Raw genomic sequence first — 21,385 nt, forward strand, 5'->3', positions numbered from 1 at the left:
GACAGGGGTGGGGGGGGGCGCGGCCCCGAGCGGGGTGCCCCTCCGGGATCCCCCTCCGTCCGATGGCTCTCAAAATGCACATTCCCGGAGACCACCGCGGCAAGCTGGCTGGGGTGGGGTGCGCTCTGGCAGCTGCCCCTCGCCGGGGTGACCAGCCCAGGCGTTAAAGAAGCGCACTGAGAACCGAGGCTCACGTTTCACTCCTCTGCGGAGGCCTCCTGTCTTCTCCCTGGCTTGGACCCCTGTCCTAAATGAAGGGAGGCCACTTCCACTCTTGCTCCCCTTTAATTCAAATTTCATTATTTTAAAAACACTAATCCGATGAGGATATGCCCTTTATCTAAGTAGCCATTTCTGCAGGATCTTGCCCCAGTCACCTGTCCTTGCTGTCTCAGGCGGGGGTGTAAAATGGTAGGGAAAGCACCTGCTTAGACCAGTTGGGAAGGCTTCCAGGAGGAGGGAGCATCCAAGTGGAAGACCCGCCGCGTGCGGTCAGGAGCGGGCAAGCCTGAGGGACGAGCCTGTCAGATCGGAGGAGCTGAAAGGAGGCGGCGACTGGGAGAAGGGGTGGGGGCTCAGTTTAGTATTAAGTGCAGTGGGGAGCCAGTGGAGAGGGAGCCTATTAGGCTCCGATTCTGGAATTCAGAAAATTGCTCAGATGCTTGTGGAGAATGGGTTATAGCGGTGGCAACAGAGGAAATGAAGCCAGTGGGGGCCATAATTCATCCGTGTTTAGGTGAGGTTGGCTTGGACTTGGGTGGGGCAGTCTGCTAGTAGAGATGGGGAAAACGGGATGTGTTGAAGGTAGAGCTGGCAGGATTTCCTGTTGACTTGGGAGTGGGGTGAGGGAGGAGGAGGTTTGGGTGGACAGGAGACAAAGGAAGCAGGGCCTGAGGTCATGTCGAGGCTTCCATCTTGGGTCGTGTTCACCTTGGATTCAGATAGCGCAGAATTATAGTGGAGCTGGGGAAGAGGTTTGGGCTGGAGATGGCCGTTGGGAACGACAACCCATTGATGCGTTCCTCACTGCCTCTCACCCGCCTCCCCCTGGTCCAGGCACCAGCCGGAGGCGCTGCTGCTTACTGCTTCCCAGCCTCTGCTCCCTCCCTAGACTGTAAGTCCCAGGAGGGCGGGAGTGCCTCTCTGTGCCCCCAGCACTAGCACAGTGCCTGCCGGGAGGAGGTGCTCCCTGATTGTTGAGTGAAGGAGTGTTTCTTCTGCTTGGAGCGCCTCCCATGTCAACACCTCTCTCTGCCCTGCCCGCCCTGGGTGCCCGGCCTCTCTGGATCCCGCCACACTGGGTAGCGTTGGATCAAGAGCTTGCCCAGAGCATTACTGAAATAATGACCTCGCAGATAGGCCTCAAGCAGATGGAACCAAGGCCACAAGTCCAAAACCAGAGGGTCAGCCTGGCCGTCCTGAAGACCCTCTGGTTCTGACTTCCTGTGAGGGCCTTCCAAGTAGGAAGTGCAGTGTCTTTGCCTAAAGCAAGCTGTGCTGGTCCAGTTTCCTGCAGTAGTGCTGGGCACCTGGCTTTGGGCACGGCTGGGTGTGGGGATGTGGACAGTGTCCTCTTGGCTCGGTTTCTTTCTTTTGGTCAGCGTGCCTCTCAGGTACACATTGTAGCTGTCAGCAGCTTCAGACTCTCCCATCTTCAGCTGAAGTGGGCTCAGGCCTCCAGACTTTTCTCTCTGGTCCCCCAAGCCTGAGTTTTAGAGGTGCTCTTTGGGTTGCACGCCTGTTTCTGCGCCTGTCCTGGTGCCGGGCATGCAAAGCGGTGCTTGGCAGACCTGAGCCTCATGCCATGCCTGCCACAGGGACTTCGGTGGGGGAGGAGGGAAGTCCTCCTGGGTGTCCATGGACTGGGCCAGGGCGGAGGCACAGAGGGAGCAGCACTGGTAACTGGTGACCTTCCCTGTCCCACAGATCACTTCCACATGCAGTCGGAGTCTCTGATCGGCCCCCTGATGCAGACCATCTCCCACCAGCACTGGAAGGTTCGGGTGGCCGTCATCGAGGCCACAGGCACAGTGATCCAGTTCGGCAGTGGGAAGTCAGTGGATGACGTGCTTCCTCACTTCGCTCAGCGGCTCTTTGACGACGTCCCCCAGGTAATGGGAGGTCCCCTGGGCAGTCCCTTTTCCCAGCCAGAAATAAGCATGCAGTGTGGCACACGTGACTCACTTTTTTCTGGTGTTAATATTACACCACATGCCCTGTCAGTCCTTCCCGCTTCACTTCTTTGAGAAACTGGGAAGCGCTCAGTTGTCTGAACACGTTTGTCATACTTAATTCCACGGCGGAGGGAAAATGCCAGTGCTGTGTGATTCTGGTTTGTAGAAGCGTCTTTAACGTGCCCCTCCACTGAGGAGGACTCAATGGAGAGCCACCGTGGTTGGCACACCAGACCTGGGAGGAGATGGATGGTGGCAGGGTGACTGTTCCATTGGGCTTTGGGGCCCGCTGAGAGACAGACAGACGGAGATGGCAATACTGGCTTTTCTGTTGGCAGAAGCCAGCTCCAAGGGCATGTCTTGAATCTGAGTCCACGGCCACTAAAGTGTCCCAAGGCTGCAGCGGGCAAGCTCCCTCCCAGAGGGAGGAGACATGGAGGGGAGCATGTCCTTGTGGTCCGTGCGGTTACAAAGCGCCCCTGCCGTGGCCACCCTGGGCCATTCCATCGTGCTGGGTAACGCACGCCCTGCGTGGTGGCGGGGCCCCTGCTCCCCTAATGGCGGAAATGCCCGGCCTGGGCATGGAGCCCTGTGCCAATGTGCCTCGTCCAGGCACCGTCTCACTTAATCCTCACAGAAGTTGTCATGGCTGCTACTTCCACCTCCCGAGGTGTGAGATCCTGTGATGTGCTCAGGGTCACCCAGTCAAGCCAGCCTGCAGGCTCGGACCTGGTGACACCGGACTGCTCTGTGGTACTGTCCTGCCTCCTGACCATGGGCACACTGGGTTTCTCCCCAGTGACTTTGTTTTGTTTTTTAAAATAGTTTTGTTAAACTGTAATTCCCATACTTCACAATTTATCTTTTTAAAGCATTGGATATTTTTGATATATGACACTATTAATTTTTTAATTTTTTTAAATTTTGATAAAATATATATATATATAACATAAAACTTGCCATTTTAACCTTTTTTCAGTGCACTATTCCATGTCATTAAGTATATTCACAAGGTTGTGCAAATCCCCACTGACCAAAACTTTTCATCATCCCAAACAGAAACTAACCATCAAGCAGTAACTCCCTTTCACCCGCCCCCCTGGCCTCTGATAACCTTTAATCTGCCTGAGTTCTACTCTGCATGTTTCATACAAGTCAAATCAGTGTGTGATCTGCTGTGAGGGGCCTTTCTCACTGAGCATGGTGTTCTCAGGGCTCATCCCTGTCGTGGCGTGTCAGTGCCTCACGCCTCACTTCCTTTTCAGGCTGAGTCAAACCCATTACGTGGGTATTCCCCGTGCTCGTCTCTTACCCGTCGTAGGTACTTGGGTTGTTGACACCTCTTGGCTGTGGCTGTGCCTTCATGCTGTGGATGGACAGGGGCCTGTCTGAACTCGGCTTCACTTCTTTTGGCTCTGCACCGAGCAGTGGGATGGCTGGGTCCTGCGGCCGCTGCGTTCAGCTCGCCGAGACCACCACGCACTTTGCTGCACAGCCACTGCACATTTCGCACGCCCCCTGCAATGCACAGGCGCTCTGATCGCTGCAGTCTCACAACACTGCTGTTTTCTGATTTGTGTTGTTTACAGCCGTCCTAGTGGGTGTGAAGTGGCAGCTGGTGGCTTTGACTTGCGTTTCCCTGGCGTTGTGATGTGGAGCATCTGGTCCAGTGCTTAACGCCAGGTTGTTTGTTTTACCCGCTGTGACATTAAACTTCATGACTCAAGATACAGTTCTGCTCTGTTGGCATGTGTGTGCAGGCAGACTGAAAGGGTCCCGATGAATGTCCCAATTATACAGAAAGGTCAGAGGTCCTGACCACCTACTGTGGAAGTGATCAGAACCTTTCGGTCCTACTTCCAGCCTGAGGAAGGGAGGGGGACTGGAGGGGAGGGGTGGGCGTGGCTTCAGTTCAGGATGAGCTGTGCCTCTGCAGGAGGCGGGCTTCCCAGGGGGAAACGGTGTGAAGGGGGCAGGATGAGGTTGTCACTCCAGCCTTTACAGGGCTAGGACAGAAGGCCTGACTCAGTGGCATGTCTGTGACATATACCAGGTCCAGGCATGGCACAGCACAGCACATGCCCCAGTGTTGGCTTCCTCCTCTGGCTTCTCCCTGAGTTGCAGTGAGGCAGCCAGTGGGGCCAACATAGAGACAGGGACCCTCAGGCTGTCTCATAGGGCCAGCTGATGTGGATTGACTGTGTGCACCACTGGCTCCTTCCTGGTGGCCCATCCTGGAGCTCGGGTGGGGTCAGCACGTCACAGCATGGTGGGGGGCAGGGCAGAACCTGGCCTGCCAAGAATGACAAAGGGGCAGGGTGCTGGGTCGGCACCAGCACTGCCCAGTACAGACGCTTTGTCCATTAGCTAGAGACCTGGCAGCAGAGAGCAAGTCCAGTGAGTGCAGGTCACAAGGGACACCAGAGAAAAAGAGCATGGCCTTGCTGGGTGGCTTCTCAGCTCCCTTAAGCTAGAGGTGGAGCAGATGATGTAGGTGGCTTCCTTATGTCACAGATCAAGTGGTTTTCCTCAAAATAATGTAATGACTGTGTGTCAGCAGCTGTCTATAAACAGTATAGCTAAATCAACAGCTCTTTGTATCAATAGCTATCTAAATAGTACAACTGTGTGCCTAACTCTCTAAATAGTGTAACTATCAATAGCTCTCTAAATAGTGTAATTGTATTGATAGCTCTCTAAATAGTATAACTGTATCCATGGCTCGCTAAATAGTATAACTGTATATCTAGCTTGCTAAATAGTATAACTGTATCAGTAGCTCGCTAAATAGCTGACTGTGAAAATCTTGAGACACAAGCATGGTCTTACCCCAGCAGCGTAAGGATTTGCACTCCCACAGAGGAGTGAGGACATCACCAGATGACTGCTTTCTCTTTGATGCCATCCAGGGCAACATTCTGTGTGGGGTTTTTGGTTTTGGTGACTTCTCCAAAACTTCAGTCAAAAACCCTGTTTTTGTTTTTTAGTATTCTAAAACACATGCTCCCATTATTAAAATGATTTTCATTTCTCTTTATTTCTTCCCAGTGGGGTTTGATTTGCTCCATACTATCTCTAGGGTTGATTGAGGTGGCATTTCAAATCCAGCTCTTCAAGTCATCTGCCAGCTTTCACGCCCACTTGGGGTCATGTTAACGAATGAATGACCACAAAGTCCCTTAGAGTGAGTTCAAGGTGAAGTCACCCTACTGCCTGCTTTACATTTCCGTCAGCTGTGGGGCCCTGGTCCTGAGCTCACTTTGATTTTTGTTAGGACTTCACAGGTGCTGGGCCGCTGGCAGTCCGTTTTTTAACATTTTAGCTCATAAAGTCTTTCATATAGGCCAGGGGTCGGCAAACTTTTGAGACAGAAGAGCCAATCCTGCCCTTAAAAAGCCATAAAACAAATGAAATCACCATTATGTGAATAATATCCTTTAAAAATTTTATAAATGAAACTATGATCGTTTTATTTTCATTTTCAATTATACTTCAGAGCCACATGTACGTATCCAAAGAGCCGCATGTGGCTCGCGAGCCGCAGTTTGCCGACCCCTGATATAGGCAGTTGCAACAGTAACACGGAATCTGAGGCGGCCTGTCCTGTGCGTTGGCATGTGGGTGAGAGGCACGCGAGCCTCAGGCTGCTGAACTGCTACTGCCTGTCACACTCTGTGCAAGTGCTTTCTGTCCTCTCGAGAAGCCGCCGACACGTATCCTGTTATCCCCTTTGTTTTCCAGACTGGAGATTGAGCTCAAGGAGGCCAGGCCTCTGGTCCCAGGTCCCGGGGCTGGGGAGGCTTTGCTGGTTTCTAGATCTTGCTGGAGCCGGGGCTGAGTAGCCTACCTCGAACCCATGTGGGTGCCTGAGCTGCTGCCAGTGCTGTCAGGAGGGGCCATGTCACCCGAAACACCTCCCATTGGCAGCCCCATCTGGTGACTGACACACTGCCAGTGGCCCCTTGCCTCGGTGGGCCAGCCCTGTGGTGCCATTGTGCCCCAGAGCTCCTGCAGGATTGGGCTCCTGCCACCTCTGTGTGGCTTCTGCCCTGCCCCTCCTGTCCTCCATGGATCACATAGGGTGCTCAGATCCCTGTGTAAGCTCTGCCCTCAGGGAACCAGACCTCGGGCACTGGTGTGTTTGAAGCTCATTTCTTCCCTGTGCATGCACGTCACCTTTTAGGCAGCCGGCAGCAGAACTCAGGGTGCCCCACTGGCTTCCCTGGGAGTCCCTGGGGCTCTAGGACCAGAGGCCTTGGTGGTGTGGCCTGTAAGCTGGTGTTTCCCAACAGCTAGCCAGCTGCTTGCTTAAACACCCACGGTGAGACAGCCCCCAGCCTGGCCAGGAGGTTCCCACACAGAAGGTGTGGCAAACACACCACGGACAGGACTTAGCCATGTGGCACTCTGCTCGGGCCAGCAGGGGATCAGGCCAGAGCCAGAGGACGTGGGCTGCCAGGAAGACGCAGTGGCATGAGATGTGGGTGAATGGCTGCACTGAGTGCCTGGAGCTGGCCCTGGGACGGCCCAGTGCTGTGCTCCACGAGGACAGCGTGTGCGTGGCGGGCCAGCACTGCCCCACGCTCAGCGTGGCGCCCACTTTGTGTGCAGGTCCGACAGGCAGTGACGTGCGTGGTGGGGGGCTGGCTGCTGGATCTGCGGGACCGGTACTCCTTCTTCCCCAAGCTGATCCCACTGCTGCTCAGCAGCCTGGAGGACGAGATGCCGGGCGTCGCGTGAGTGCGGGGCGGAGGAGGAGGTGGGCCTGGCGCTGCTGTCCCTGTCTGGGGGGGGGGGGCGGGCGGCTGTGCACACCCCCTCCCAGCCTCCTGACGTGTGGGTTCCCTGTCTGGTCATCAAGGAAGTCCCCACCTGAGCTTCCCAGGTTGTCATGGTAACTAGCAGTTATTTGGCTTCAGGGTCTCTTAGAGCAGCCACTCTGTGCCCTCCACTTGCTGTGAAGCCACGTGGCATGAAGGGCCTCTTGGTTTTCAAATGAGATTCTGCCTTTTTCACACTGTGGGCTCACGCAGGGAATTGGTCACCAGGCCCACGGCCCCCTGACCTGTGACTCTGCTGCAGGCACACGGCCGCCAGCCTCTGGGAGAAGGTCGGCCTACAGTGGCAACAGGAGAACGAGGAGGATCTCAAAGACAAGCTGGACTTCGCCTCTCCGCCTCCCGCCCACCACCCCTCACCAGGTGCGTGTGGCTTTCCCAAGGACAGTGAGGTGGCGGGGTGGTGGGAGGACCCCCGTCCAAGGGGAGAGCAGCGCCTGCGCCAGGCTGCAGCACTCTGAGCCCCTCACTGTCCCCCCACTGTCCCCCTCACTGTCCCCCTCACCGTCTCCCTCATTGTGGGGCAGTGTTGCTCGTGGCGCCCTCTCCTGTCCTGGGCCAGCTCTGGTGGAGAAGCATGCAGTTTCCTGGAGGGTTCAGGTCCATGGGGACACCCTGGGTGGCCCTGGTTTATGACACGTATGGAGTCGCTGCTGTCAACAAAGATTTTGGAAACGAGTGGCACTTTGTCATTTGACAAAAATAGCTTTTGTGAGCTTCACCTGAAGAAGCAAAACAGGGCACGGGTAAGACGCAGGCCTTGGACTGGGGGAGTCCAGCGCTCAGAAGCTCCCGACCTTCCAGACGCGTGCGCGCGGTGCTCTCCGTCCCTTAGCGCTGAGTCGGGGCCGAGCCCTCGGCCCGCACACCTTCACGTTTCTGTTGTGGAAACTGTGTTCTCAGATACAAGGTCTGGGGGTTGCGCTGACGGTTCTGGACCAGCCTGTGTTCGTGGCAGTCTCCACGCCACATGGTGTCTCAGTGCTCACACGTGGTCCCTGGAAAACCTGCCGACGTCCTTGTCCTGCGAGCTTCGGTCCTCACCGGTGTTAACGCAGGCGTCAGGTCCTCCCCGTAAAGGCCGCGCTCCGAGCAGGACGAAGGGCATGGGCGATGGGGCCTGCAGAGCAGAGGTGCAGGCCTGGGAGGGAGGTCGGCAGGGGGCGGGCAGGGCCAGGCTGACAGCCCAAGGGCACGTCTGGGGCCTGGTGAAGGCAACTGTGCTCAGAACTTGTGTTTCAGTCAGAGCAGATAACACCTGGGATGGACTCACGGTCATTAGTGGTATAAGCTCTGGATTTCATTAGGTTTTGGGCACTTTCCCCTAAAACCACTTTTTCTCCCTTTAAAATTTGCATTTTAAGTCTTAAGTTTCCGGACTTTTTAACACATTTCATATGTCACTTTATGTCAGTCTCCTCAGAGCCTATCCACCGATCATCCGTTTCCCTGGGCACATGCCCTCCTGGTGCCCCGGCCTCACCTGCTGCCTGCCTTGGGTCCAGCAACGTCCACTCCCCCAGACCACACTCAGCCCCTGGGGACAGGCTGTGACGTAATTGACAAAAGTAACTCAGCCTTCCGAGGCAGGGCCCCGTGAGCTTCAGCGAGCAAACAGGCATGTGACCACCACATTCGTGACCTAGAGAGAGCCGCCAGCCCCAGACGGCCCTCGTGCTTGTCCCCTCGCCGGCCCCGTGGCCGCCACCCCACACAGACTCCCCGGGCTCCGCGTTTTCCAGCTGCACAGTTGCCCGACTTGTCTGGCTCTCGACATGCTGTGTGCGGCCGTGGTTCTTCTGTTGCCGCTGGGTCACATTCCGTACGGATGTCCTGAATTTGGGTGTCTGTCAGTACTCAAAGGACATTTGGGTCATTTCCAGCTTGGGTGACTTCACACAAGGCTGATGGAAGCACGTGCATGCAGGTTTTGTGTGAATGTCACCTCTCAGACCCCAGCACCAGGATGGCTGGGCCATGCAGTGGCTGTGCCGTGTGTGTGACTGCGGGGACTGCCATCTGCACTTGGCCTCCCATGCGTGGTGGAGGAGCGTTACGGCTGCCCCAAGCCTGCGATGTGGGGACATTTGTAGCCCCCTTGGTGTAGTGGTGTCCCGTGTGTAATGGGGTCGCTCGTGGTTGAATCTGCAATCCCCTGAGCACAGGTTGCTACTCGTCCTCTGGTTCCTTGTCTGTTCACATCTCCTGTCCATAGTTTAAGGTGGTGGTTTGTCCTGCTGTGATGGAGTTTCCTGGCTTCTCTGTGCATCCCTGACACAGCCCTTTGTCAGGTCAGTGTCGTGTGGCCCTTCCCTCTAGCTGGGCTGAAGCTCCCAGCCCGTCTCCACCTGGCAGCCCCGGCAGGTGCCGGGCCCCCTCCTGTGTGCCTGCCCTCCTTCCTACCTGCCTCATTTCTTCCTGGAACTTACCTCTAGCCGATACCGTGCTGTCTCTGAGTGAAACGTTTGCTCTCATCATCTCTTGCTCCTGAGGCAGACGTGTGTGTGCCTGCATCCCGGCACCTGGAACAGGTGTGCCAAGTGCAGAGTCAGCTCAGCAAGGGTCAGACGCATGGGTATGTGACCTCTTACCTGAGAGGTGGCCGAACCGCAGATGTGAGCGTGTGAACAGCCAGGATGAGAAGGTGGTGGCGGCTCACCTGCTGAGAGAGCCTGCGCTCAGCAGCCCGGCCTGTGCACCCTTGCACCTGGATCAGGTGTCATCATTAGCCCATCTCTCCCGTCCTAGGAAAGTAAGGTGTGCGCAGCCTAGAGAGGTAACCTCACCACATGCTTGCTTGGTCATTAGCTTTGCAAACACAGTAAGTTTCCTGTGAGAACTCTGGGTAAATCACTTTTAAAAGCAAGCTGGTGTTGGAAAGAACGGAAGGGCATCTTTTGTCTTCCTCAAGCCCATCGTTGGCCTGGACAAAGTGCTCTTGTCGTGTGGAAACACCAGTTCCTGCTCAGCGCGCATCTGCGCACCACCCCTCTGACCGCCAGCGGCAGGATCAAGTGCTGACAGCGGGTTCCGGAGTCCTTCTGCTTTGAAATAATCCTTCTGCTAAAATTGTTTTCCTTGGTAACGCTTGAGTGAAAAGCAAGCACGTCTTCACAATGGCAAATGGCTTGTCAGACCTTTTAACACCAGAGAATAGAGTTGGCTTTTGTTAAAACCCATTTTAGAAATCAGGAGAGTTCTCTTTGAACAGATACCATTGTCCTGTGGATTGCTCTCTACATAATACCCTCTGTGTTTTCGTGTTCTGCCTGAGAGCTCCAACCGGCTCTGCTTTGCTTGTGTTTCAGCCAAGTGTTGGCAAGTATCAGGAAAGACACCTGAATAGAAGTTATCAGAAATGTCACATTGTGCAGAGGAAGCAGGAGAGGCCGAGCGAGCGAGGGTCCCTGGATGGACAGTGACCGTGCCGAGCCTGTTCTGGAGTGTGAGGAGGAAGGGTGACCGCCGTTAGCGGGCAGGGGGCAAGGGCAGGGCCTCCGCCATCGGGCAGCTGCAGTGGTGGCTGGTCCACTTGTACCAGCGGCCATTCTCCCTCTCGGACCGACTGGAGCGAAGCCCCAGGGGGCAGGCGGCTGGTGCCCGGGCAGCAGTGAGGATGGCACCTCGTTGACCCAGGTCTCCGGCCTGGGCACGAGCGGCTCCTGTGGCTTTCCCTAACGCTGTGGCGGCTGGCCCTCGACCACACACCGAGGGGTGTCCATTTCTTCAGGAAGGTCAGCGTCGCGTGGTTGCTCAGACCTCCACTTCTGTACCCAGCCTGCTTGTGATGGTTTATAAATCACAGAGCTGGGCAGACCTGCCATGGGACTCCGATAAACACGTGGAGAAATGGATGGTCTGGTTTTTTGCCTGCAGTTAAGTTACACTTAGTCTAACTGCAAAAGTAAACTGAGTTAACGCTCCGCAGGCTCTGACCCACCTGTCAGGGCATCCGCTGACCCCCCTGATTGAAGAGGCAGTGAGAGGTGTGTTTACAGATACATCAGCCTGAGCCATGGGCACCACGTCCTCCCCGAACTCCCCTGAGGCTGCCGTCCCTGCACCCGATGTTTGTGTCGGGCAGTGCCCCGCGGGGGCGGGTGCTCCTGACTGCAGTGGGGACTGCGAGCACTGGGCGGGGGGGGCTAGGGGCTGACTTCCTGGGTGCCCCCGCAGATCTAACTCAGCTGCTTGGAAAATGACTTTCGGACGAGAAGGAAATTGTTTAGTAGCAGTAAAAATGAGGTAGAAAAATACAGATGAACAACACTCCGCAGAAGCACAAGCCCCTACACCAGGGTACCAGGTGGAAGCAGAAGTCAGCACTGAGCGTGCCCGTAGGCGTGCCAAGCACTCTGATCGGCACTGGACCCTGTGATCGCGTTCTTGCCGCCTTTCACAGCCGAGCTAGCAGAAGACCTGAGAGGTGAGCAGGTGCTCAGTGGGCCCTCCTGCCCTCAGAGCCATGTTCTTGGCGCCCCCAAGGTGATTGTGCGTGGTGCACACTTGTAAGTACTCTGCGTGTGGCAGACAGGTGGCTGTATAATTAATTCAGTGCCATCGCCCGCCGTCACCCTTACACGCACACAGACGGGAATACCAGAAGATAGTTGCTCTCCGTCTGGTCATATTGCTCTGAACTGCGTGCCAGGTTTTGCTTTGTTTCTTTTTTAAGTATTCTGGTCTTTCATCCTGGAGAGTGGTGGGAGAATGAAGGATGGCTTCTTAATGTCTCGCCCAGAGCACAGGGCAGGACCCGTGAGCTCCCACAACCAGTTCCAAGTGTCAAGTAGGACAACTCTGTTCATTTTTATTGTTGAGAGACGTTACGTCACTGGGACAAAGTCTGCAGTTCATGAGATGCCCTGTGCTGGCCAAGGGAATCGTTTGGGATGAGAATCAGTGGGTGTGGACAAGACAAAAGCCCCTGTCAGCTGTGCTGTGAGCGAGGATTTGAACTTTGGCCCTCTGGCAAGAGAGGGTTCTTGCCCCTCAGAGCCTCTTCCTCCTGCCCTGTGCTCACATTTCGGACTTGCTGGGTCAGAACCCTCCTTTCCCAGGGCTCCCCGAGCCCCACCTCCCACAAACGGCCCCCACGCCGCCCGGGGCTGTGCCACGGCTCCCTCCCCGTTCCCACTGGCTTCTGGCAGTTACACGAGTCTGCTTGGCTGTCTCTTTTAATTTTGTTTCACTTATGAAATAGATCGGCCTTATGAGTGTCTGCACCTTGTCTGCGTGCGAGGCTGGGTGAGCCTGGTAGCTGCCGTTGGCACTTATGCTCCGGGAAAGCTGAGCCGACGGGCGAGTGTCTATTCTTTTGCCGACGTGGGCACCTCAGTTGTCTTGGCAGCTTCTCGGGGTAGAGGTGCTGCAGGCACGTTTTCCAGGAAAAGACTCGGAGGGCTGAGCTTCCTGCATCCTGGACCCAGGAAGTTCATCGTCCCCAGACCTCAGGGCACTTCCTCACGAGTTCCCTCTGCTGCCACTACTGCGGGGTGAAGGCCTTGCAATGTGTCCTAAGCCAAACCGAATGCGTCCGCAGGGGAATTGGTGCGTGGAGAAGCAGAACCGTCTCCCAATGCGGTGGGAGGCAGCTCGGCGCAGCCACGTGGAAAACAGCTTGGAGATGCCCAGAAATGTGAAACGTACACTTACCGTGTGACCAGCCATTCCACCCCAGATACTTAACAAAAATGGAAACCCATGTTCCCCCAGGGTTCGTCCACACGTGTTTACAGCGGTGCGTTCACACTAGCCCCACCGTGGGAACAACCCCGATGCCTGTCAGCTGGAGAAGGACAAGCAGATGGTGGTGCAGCTGCACACGGGGTGTGACGTCCTGACAGGCCCCAGCGTGGAAGCCGCAGGGACGTCGTGCGTGGGAAAGAAGCTCGTTTATGCGAAATCTCTGGAAAAGACAAAACTGTAGGCACAGGAAGCGCCTGGTGGTTGCTGCAGGCGGGGTGGGCAGTGACTGCAGACAGCACGGGGCCTTCTTAGGTGGAAGGGCCCCAGACGGCGGCTGGCGAGTGATCCTGTGGCAGGTGGGTTAGGCCTCCATCACACTGTTTGACCAAGCCCACGAGGCTGGGGGTGGGAGGGTCACTGTTGGCAGCCTGTGCTCACCCAGCATCTACTGAGGATGCCCACCGTGCAGACGACAGGGACCCTGCGGCCCCTCTCCAGGTGGATGGATGAGGCTGTCCCGCCCCTGGGCTGACTCAAGAACAGGCGTCAGCAACCCCAGCTGCCTCTGCCAGAGCTGCTGTGCCCGAGGGCACCCTTTACCCACAGGTGATGACAAGGCCTGTTGACAGGTGACCAGAGGGCAGCCACTGCTCACGCCTGAGTCTTGCTGAAGTGACATGCTTCCCAAGGGAGGTGACGTCCCGCTGCTGCTGGGGCTGTCTCTCCGTGAGGCTGCACTTGGCCTCTGGACGTGTGCTTAACGTTTTCAGCAGTTTTCTCTCATGTCCAGATTTGATTCGGAACGGTCAATAAGATTGTCATCTGTGTGTACCTCAAGTATCACATGGAAGCCACTTGGGGATACACTTGGAGGGAGAGGAAAGGCTTAATACTGTCAAACTGTTGTTTTGGAGACTTCAGTTCCAGATGTTGGAACTCCCCCTATGGACGGGGTGGCTGAGCTCAGCTGATGTCTTGGTGCCCTTCCTGAGCACAGCCTTCGATCTGTTGGGAAAAAACGGTTGAAAATGCTAACTATAACTACAGAGAAAATGCATGCACCCTCATCCCACAGGGTGAGGAGCCACTCGGTGACTTCAGCCTGCTGACAGACAGGAGGGAAGCAAAGGGGTCCAGAAACAGGCACGTGCATGTGGACAGCTGGCTTTTAGAAAGGTTCCAGGACAACTCAATGGGAAAGGACGGCCTCTCAGCACGGGGGCTGGAATAATTGGATTTGCAGAAAAAGTGACGTTAACCCCAAATGCATCATGGACCCAAGCGTAAAACTCAAAATTCTAGGCCTTTCAGGATGAAGCCTGTGGGACTGTGGGCAGAGCTGCTTCGGTTGTCATCAGAAGCACACTCCACAAGAGAATGAATCGAGAAACTGAACTTTATTAAAATAAAAGCGCTGCTCTTCGAAAGATGTCGTTAAGAGAACAAGACAAGGGCCAGCCGAGTGGTTCATTGGTTGAGAGTTGGCTTGGGACGCCAGCTCTGAGCAGCAGGGCCCCGGTTCAGATCCCACATGAGGGCCAGTGATGCTGTGCCCTCTACAGCTAAGATGGTGAACAGCAGCTCAACCTGGGGCTGGGCTGCCATGAGTCGCCTGCGACGGCGTAGGCTGCAGAGGGCTGCAGTGGGCTGCCATAAGCTACCGTGAGTGGCCGGCAGCCAGCGTGAGCTGCCAAGAGCCGCCATGAGTGGCCATCCAGTGGCTGGTGACAGACCTGCCTCACCCGGGAAGAGCGCAATGATAATACTAACATGGGCTAGTGAAGCAGCGTCCTCCACAACTAGACTGAAGAACAAAAGGACAGCAACTTGTCTGTTCCCCTTCCCCGATTCCCCAACGCTGTTCCCTCCGCCAATTCCCCAATAAAATCTTAAAAAAAAAAAAGAACGAAACAAACCTCAGTGACGGGTCACAGGTGTCTCCGGACATCAGCACTTGCTGAGTGAGGCACGTTGAGGTGTGCACTGTCGCGTGTCACCCACACCTCAGCACCGCTGTGAAACATTCCAAGTAAACGATGACACTTCGTCTTCATTTCTGTCCTGAGAGTTGGTTTGAATTTTTAAGACCTCAAAGTAAAACTGGTGGGTGTACCTTAAATACGAGTGTAGGACAAATTTCTGTAGGATCGTGGGGAGTTGTGAATTTCATGTTGACTTTTGATTTTTTTTTGACTGAGCCATCCTGCCACCTGTTGGCAGCTTAGCGGCAGCTCAGCTCAGGACTCGAACCGCTGTTGCTCAGAGCTCAAACTCTTGAGTGAGCTCTTAACCAACTGAGCCACTGGGCCAATCTGACTTTTGATCTTTTTAACACAGAGACCCGCCCAGGGTTGGGCTGCCGGGAGCTCATCTTCAGAAACTTGTCCAAGATTCTTCCTGCCATCTGTCACGACATCACCGACTGGGTGGTGGGGACCAGGGTGAAGTCGGCGCAGCTGCTGGTGGTGCTGCTGCGACACGCAGAGGACCACACCACACAGCACCTGGAGGTCGTGCTCAGAACCCTGCTCCACGCCTGTGCTGACGACGAGGGGGCTGTGGTCAGCAGCGTGAGTAGCCTTTCAGGCCACGTTTACAGAGCTGTAACTTATGGTTGTAAAACCCACTGCTTTTAGGTTTGCAGGTTTGCACATTTTGACAGACCTGAGCAGTCATGGGACCTCCCCACAGCCGAGATGTAGAGTTTCTGTCACCCCCGGTGGCCCGCACCCCATGCCCAGCCCCTGCCACCACTGATGTGCTCTGTCCCTGTAACCTGCCTTCTTGAGGGCAGTGTGACATTGGAACCATGCAGGTGTCCTTGGGGACTGGCGTTCCCAGGCACCCTGATGCGCTGAGGCACACCCAGGGGCACACCTTGCTAGGACTGTGCCCCACACGTGGGCACAGCGCGTTTGAGCTGCAGGCAGGCGTGTAGGTTGCTGGGAGCAGACAGACCAGCCAGCATGGGTCAGGGAATCCGCCAGGACCCAGCCCTCCCGCCAGCCAGCCCCATGGTGCCTCAAAAGCTGGAGGGCGAGAACTTTCTCAGGGACGTCCCGAGGGTCCCCGGGGCCTCTCTGCACCAGTGTCTGAGCACCAGCCGTCAAGAGAGGCTTCCTGCAGGTCTGCCCGGCGGCGTGGTGGTCGGCGGCGTGGTGGCGGGACCCCAGGCCGTGGCTGCCCCAGCTGTCTGTGTCCCCCCCACAGTGCGTCAGGTCCGCAGAGCTGATCGGGGCGTTCGTCAGCCCGGACGTCTTTCTGAGGTTGATGTGGCCCATGCTGAAGAAGTCGCCCTCCGCCTCCGGCCTCCTGGTCCTCGCTTCTGTCATCCGGGGTTGCCCTGGGGAAGCCCTCCAGCCACACCTGAAGGCCATCGCCACGGAGCTGGCCCACACCCACATCTGTCAAGGGGCTGAGAACGTAAGTGTAGGAATGAGCGGATGGAAAGCAGAAAACACTGCACGTTGCACAGTGGGCGTGTCCCCGGCCAGTTGCTGTGGACACAGCACTAGTGACTGTTGCTAGTCAGCCCGGCCTGGGGCCTCTTGTTGGGGCCCTTTGCTTCCTGTCTCACTCTGCTCCGGCCAGCACGGCCTCCACTGAAATTAACATTAAATAAGTTAAAGGCACTCCCCCAGCAGTCACACTGACTACGTCCTCACGTGACCAGGGCTGCTGCGGTGGCCAGTGCAGGACTGAGCATGTCCCTCGAGGACAGTCCTGCTGGACCGCGCTGCTGTGGGTGGTCTCGGGCCCAGAGAGGGGACACGGTGGCAGCTGTGCTGAGCCGCCTTCTCTCTGCCCTGAGACGAACTTGCCCAGCGCCCACTCCACTGTGGGTCCACATGGCTCTCAGTGCGCCTTGTGCTGGCGCCGCGAGCTGGGGCCCCATCAGCTGGCTTTCTGATAATGGGAGTAAAACAAGCCACCAGGCAGTTTGGCGAGCCGTTGGGATCCGAGCGTGGCTGGCCCAAATTTGTTTTGTTTTAAATTGAGCAACAAATCCATCATGTCTGCAGCTTAGACAATGTAGGTAGTTAGGCTGAACCATTTGGAATAATTTATAATTTTTTGCAATTAAAAGAAAATAATGACTTTGTTTTGGCTTGGCCGGGAGAGGCTTAAGCCCTGTAAACCCGCCCTGGACTCGGCCCTCGGATCTTTCTATAGAGAAACTGGAGTTGCTTCAGATGGGGTCTGCGTGCAGTGCTACCCCCAACGCCAGGAGAAGCTGGCACGCGTCTGCTCTGCGTGACTGGGGCCCTGCATGCTCTGCCTCCTCGCCGTCTAGTCCTTTGTCACGGCCCTTTCCCTGACCTCTGAGTGCAGAGGGCACAGCTCACAATCGTGTTGTGAGTCGTGTTAAACCTGTCAGGCAAAAGTTTCTAGAGTACAGAAAGGGAATGAGAGACGAAGCTCCGAAACGGGATGTCGGTGGGCTGCCTCGTGTGCCCTGGGTGTCATTAACCGCCCTCCAGCTCGTCCCCAAACCATCTTCAGCACGATGGTCACATCCATATGCATTCTGCATTTTCGCTCACAAGTGGTTAAAAGAAGGATTTTGATCCCTCCCCATAGATTTGCGAGCCAGAAGCGGGTTTTTTCTAGAAGGGTATAACCTGTGAATGTGTATTGGTGTTTAAATACGTACCTTACACATCTGTAGCCAAGAAAATGTAATTTCATATCTTAGTGTTGGTTACAGAAGACGTTAATCCCTTAACCCATTGAGTTCAGATTGTGTTTGGCTCCTCATCTCCCAGTTTTTTCATGGAAAGTTTTGATGATCTTTTGGAGAAAGACACGCTTTTCTAACAAAGCCCAATAGTGGCTTTCTGGATGTGTTCCAGCCCTGGGGCAAGGCCAGGGAACCAGCCAGGACAGAACCCAGGACACACATTCTGCTCCTTTCCTGACACACTGGAACGTGCGGCACCTAGAGTGTGGGCAGAGGCGCCCCTGTTCCCAGCCGACAAGCACTGACCCCGCCGTGGCAGGGAGGGCGCCTCATGCTCATGTGCATGTGTGTGAATGTGTGTGCACGTGCATGTGTGTATGTACATGTCTTTGTGTGTGCATGTGCATGTGCGCATGTGCATGAATGTACGTGTGCACGTGTGTGTGTGTGTGTGCGCGTGCGTATGTGTGTGTCCTCAGGAAGGGGCATATCTTCCCTATCATCACCCCCAGTAGCTGTAAGAACAAGCCATGAATGTGTTTTGAGAACAAACTGACACTGAACAGTGGAAGGAACGTGATTCTCTTTGACGTGCATGCTTAGTGACAGTAACTGAAGTCAGGCGACTGTAGCTCAGGACAGCTCCCTTTTCCTGCTTGGCTAAAGAGCACCGGGAGGGCAGGACGCTGTTGCTGTCGCTGACGTGAGTCCCCCTTCCCAGCACAACTCAGGCAGCTTAGGTGACCTGGTTTCAGGAACAAAACCACTAGAGTCATTTTTGCTCTGTGCATGTGCAAGTCGATGCCAGAACTCTCCGTTACATGCAGAGGAACCTGCATGTGTGAGGGCCTGCATCCCTCGGAGAGGAAGACGCTGCCGTGTGCACAGCAGCGTGAGGTTTGTCAGGATGCATGGCTCTTCATTGGCTCCAGTGTCGGGGGCATCATGGCCCAGCCCAGCAAAAGCCAACAGCAGCACGTGTCTTAAAACTGAATTCCTTTTTAATTTAATTGAAAAAATATTTGGTCCTTAAATGTATATTCTAGGTCATTTTAGAAATTAGCAAAAAATCACATCTTCAGAAAGCCATCAATCCAGGCCTAAAAGACACTAAGCTTTGGGAAGAGTCAGGATTCGAATACAAACACCAATCCTGGCTTCTCACAGGAGTTGGGCATCCAGTGGTCCTAGCCACCTCACCTGGGGACGGGTGGGTGTCCAGCTCCTGCCGGCAGAGGTCTTGCCCCATGTACACGGGTCTCCAGTGCGTGAAGGCAGGTGGGTCTGGGGGTGCATGGACCCAACTATTCTGTGATCCAGTGTGAATTTTCTGTTTAAATTTATGTCACTTGTGACTGAGTCATGGAGTTACAGAAATCACTCAGAATCTAGAACCAATCCGTTATCTAGCCCAGAGGTCAGCAAACTTTTTAGACGGAAGAGCCAATCCTGTCCCTCACAGCAATTTAAAAATTATTCGAGAGCCATAAATATATTTTTACAAATAAAGAAAATTTAAAGTAATATTATAATAAGTAATAGTATTAATTATATCTATTAAAATAAGAAAAATTCACACAAAAAATTGCTCACATGTACGTACCCAAAGAGCCGCATGTGGCTTGCGAGCCACAGTTTGCCAACCCCTGATCTAACCAAATAATTGCCAAAATTATTTGAACTCACACTCCCATTAGTAAACGTGTAAGCACATACCTCCAATATGCACATACTTGTTTGTTTACGGATCATGTTTGTGAATTACATTCGTGACCGGTGTCCCGTCCTTTATGAAACACGGCGTTCTGACGTGGACTCTGACAGAAGCATCACTTCTTCTGCCCCCTCCCCGCCCAGGCTCCGTGTTACAGTTGACGAAGCTGGAGCGGGAGGTGAGCGGCTGGACCCCCCCCTCCCCCGCCGAGATGTCACCTCCTCATCCCCTCTCCATCAGGAAGCATAACCACAGAATCTTATTTATTTTTGTTAAAACTTGGTATTGTAGATACATTTAAAGCGCAGAAGTAGAGAGAGAGCAAAGTGAACCTCCGCGTACTCGTCAGCCTGCCTTAGCATGACCGACTCATGGGTTTCCTCATCTTGTCCCCCTTCTTCCACCTTTTTCCTGAACTTTAGGGGGTAGGTGGGCAGAGCTGGGGTATTTTGAAACAAATCCCAGACACCCAGTTATTTCACTTTTAAATTCTACATTACTAATTAATATCGCTGACACATAAGGACTTTCTTAAACAACTAAAATGCTGTTGAGCCGTTAACCAAATGCATGTCAATTCCTGTTTCCAGTCTGCGTTCAGCTCCCCATTTCTGAGGGTGCCTTGGTGGTGCTGTTTAGTTGCCATGGGCTCTGTGACTCTGCCTCTCGAGGGGCGGGCGTGGCCTCCTGTCAGCCCTCGGGCAGGGTGGGTGGCGGGCATGGCCCGAGCGCAGCTAACGGTGCCCTCGCTCTATCCCCAGCGCGAGTACGGGGAGAACTTGCTGCTCTGTGTGCGGGCTCTGGTGGCCGTGTGCCGCGAAGACTGCAGAGGGTCCAGCCTGCAGCTCATGGAAGTGCTGGTGACCATACTGGCGTTCGCGGGTGCCACAGGCCTCGGCGACGAGGTGAGCCTGGTGGGGGAATATGCCACTTTGCCGTACAGGTGACGGTGCTCATCGCTATAAACCTCTGCCCTTGACCCCCAGCCTCAGGCTGCCCGACTCCAGCTGACGTTTGAGATGAGTCTGTCATGAGCTGGCCTCAGGGTACACAGAAATCTAGGTCCCCTCCAACTGCCGCGTAGTCTGTCAGAGTGAAGACGACTCAGTCTTGGAGTCTCCTGGAGAAACGGCACAAGGTGTCCTCGCTCACACCTGTGCGGTGCATGTGGCTAACAAGACATGCTGCTGGAGGTCTGCAGATGGGATAACAGCAGATGTTCCTGTGTACTCGCAGGCCAGCTGCACTGCCCCTTGGGTCCCGCATTTAGGCTGACAAGCCCTCTGACATTCGATCCCTTCGAGCCCAGAGCTGGGACGCAGTTTCCCTCCCCGTCTCTCCAGGGCCCTCGGGCAGGTCTCTGCATGCTGACCTGCGGGACGGGAGGCCACGATGCCCACCCCTCGCTCACCTTTCTTGAGGTCTCTGTAACTGCTGCATTTATTCTCCCTTTAAGAACCTTCTTCCCAGAGAGCTGGGTCTTTGCGGTGGCTTGTCACTACTATCAGCAGCCATCAGCTTACAGCGTCTCAGACCAGGCTGGGCCCCGTGCAGCTGCAAGGCCAGGACCTGCCTGGTATTCCAGCCCTGCAGAGAAGTACGGGTGGGGGCGCTGCAGCCTCGGTGCCTCGTGTTCCGTCAGCCGCAGGTCTGCTGGGGTGACCACTGAGCAGAGGAAGGGTGCAAGGGGCCTCTGCAAACGTAGCTTAAGTCTGTTCAGTTTAGTTTCCTGAAGCCTGCTGGTCCCCTTCTGCTTCGCGGACCAAGCCCGGCTGGCACCCCAGCTCCCACTCTGCAGGAGCATGAGGACAATGGGGCCGGGGAGGCCTCAGACCTAGGGGCTCGAGGTCCTTGCAGAGGGAGGCACTTGACTGTTTTACTGCTTGTGGTGCAGGCGGTGTTGACATGACATGAATGGACATAGGAGATGAAACTGGCGTCTGCAGTCTGGGCTCCCGGCACGTACTTCACGGGTTCCCATTTTTGTCACCATCACCAGGGAAATGCCTGTGATTAACCTGATTATTCCAGCAGGTCGTGCTCCTGAGCGGCTCTCAGGGTCTCAGGTGATGACGATGGTCTTCAGTGGGGCTTGTCCCAGCCTGTGATTCATACCTTCCAGGTTCAGGAGACCATGGCCGCACTGGCCGCGGTGAATGGTGGTGACAGCCAGGACCTCTACCAAGAGCACGTGGGCCCTCTCCTGGAGTGGCTGGCCAGGTCCCACCATGACTGGACTGTCCACTCTGCAGAGCTGCTGCAGTTTAACGTGCTGGTCACCCAGGCAGGT

At 55.2% G+C, this 21,385-nt stretch overlaps 1 protein-coding gene across 1 annotated transcript in view; it reads left to right on the forward strand.

Moving 5' to 3' along the window:
- DNAAF5 (dynein axonemal assembly factor 5) overlaps positions 1-21,385 on the forward strand; it is a 33,872-nt gene that overhangs the window by 880 nt on the left and 11,607 nt on the right. Inside the window, exons 2-8 of the mRNA XM_019637415.1 lie at positions 1,711-2,111; positions 6,786-6,910; positions 7,257-7,375; positions 15,038-15,270; positions 15,911-16,123; positions 19,857-20,000; positions 21,218-21,383. Of these exons, the coding sequence (XP_019492960.1) occupies positions 1,711-2,111; positions 6,786-6,910; positions 7,257-7,375; positions 15,038-15,270; positions 15,911-16,123; positions 19,857-20,000; positions 21,218-21,383 (1,401 nt within the window). The remainder of the gene's footprint in view (positions 1-1,710; positions 2,112-6,785; positions 6,911-7,256; positions 7,376-15,037; positions 15,271-15,910; positions 16,124-19,856; positions 20,001-21,217; positions 21,384-21,385) is intronic.

The sequence above is a fragment of the Hipposideros armiger genome, unplaced genomic scaffold (assembly GCF_001890085.2).
Source record: "Hipposideros armiger isolate ML-2016 unplaced genomic scaffold, ASM189008v1 scaffold_33, whole genome shotgun sequence".
NCBI classification, from domain to species: domain Eukaryota; kingdom Metazoa; phylum Chordata; class Mammalia; order Chiroptera; family Hipposideridae; genus Hipposideros; species Hipposideros armiger.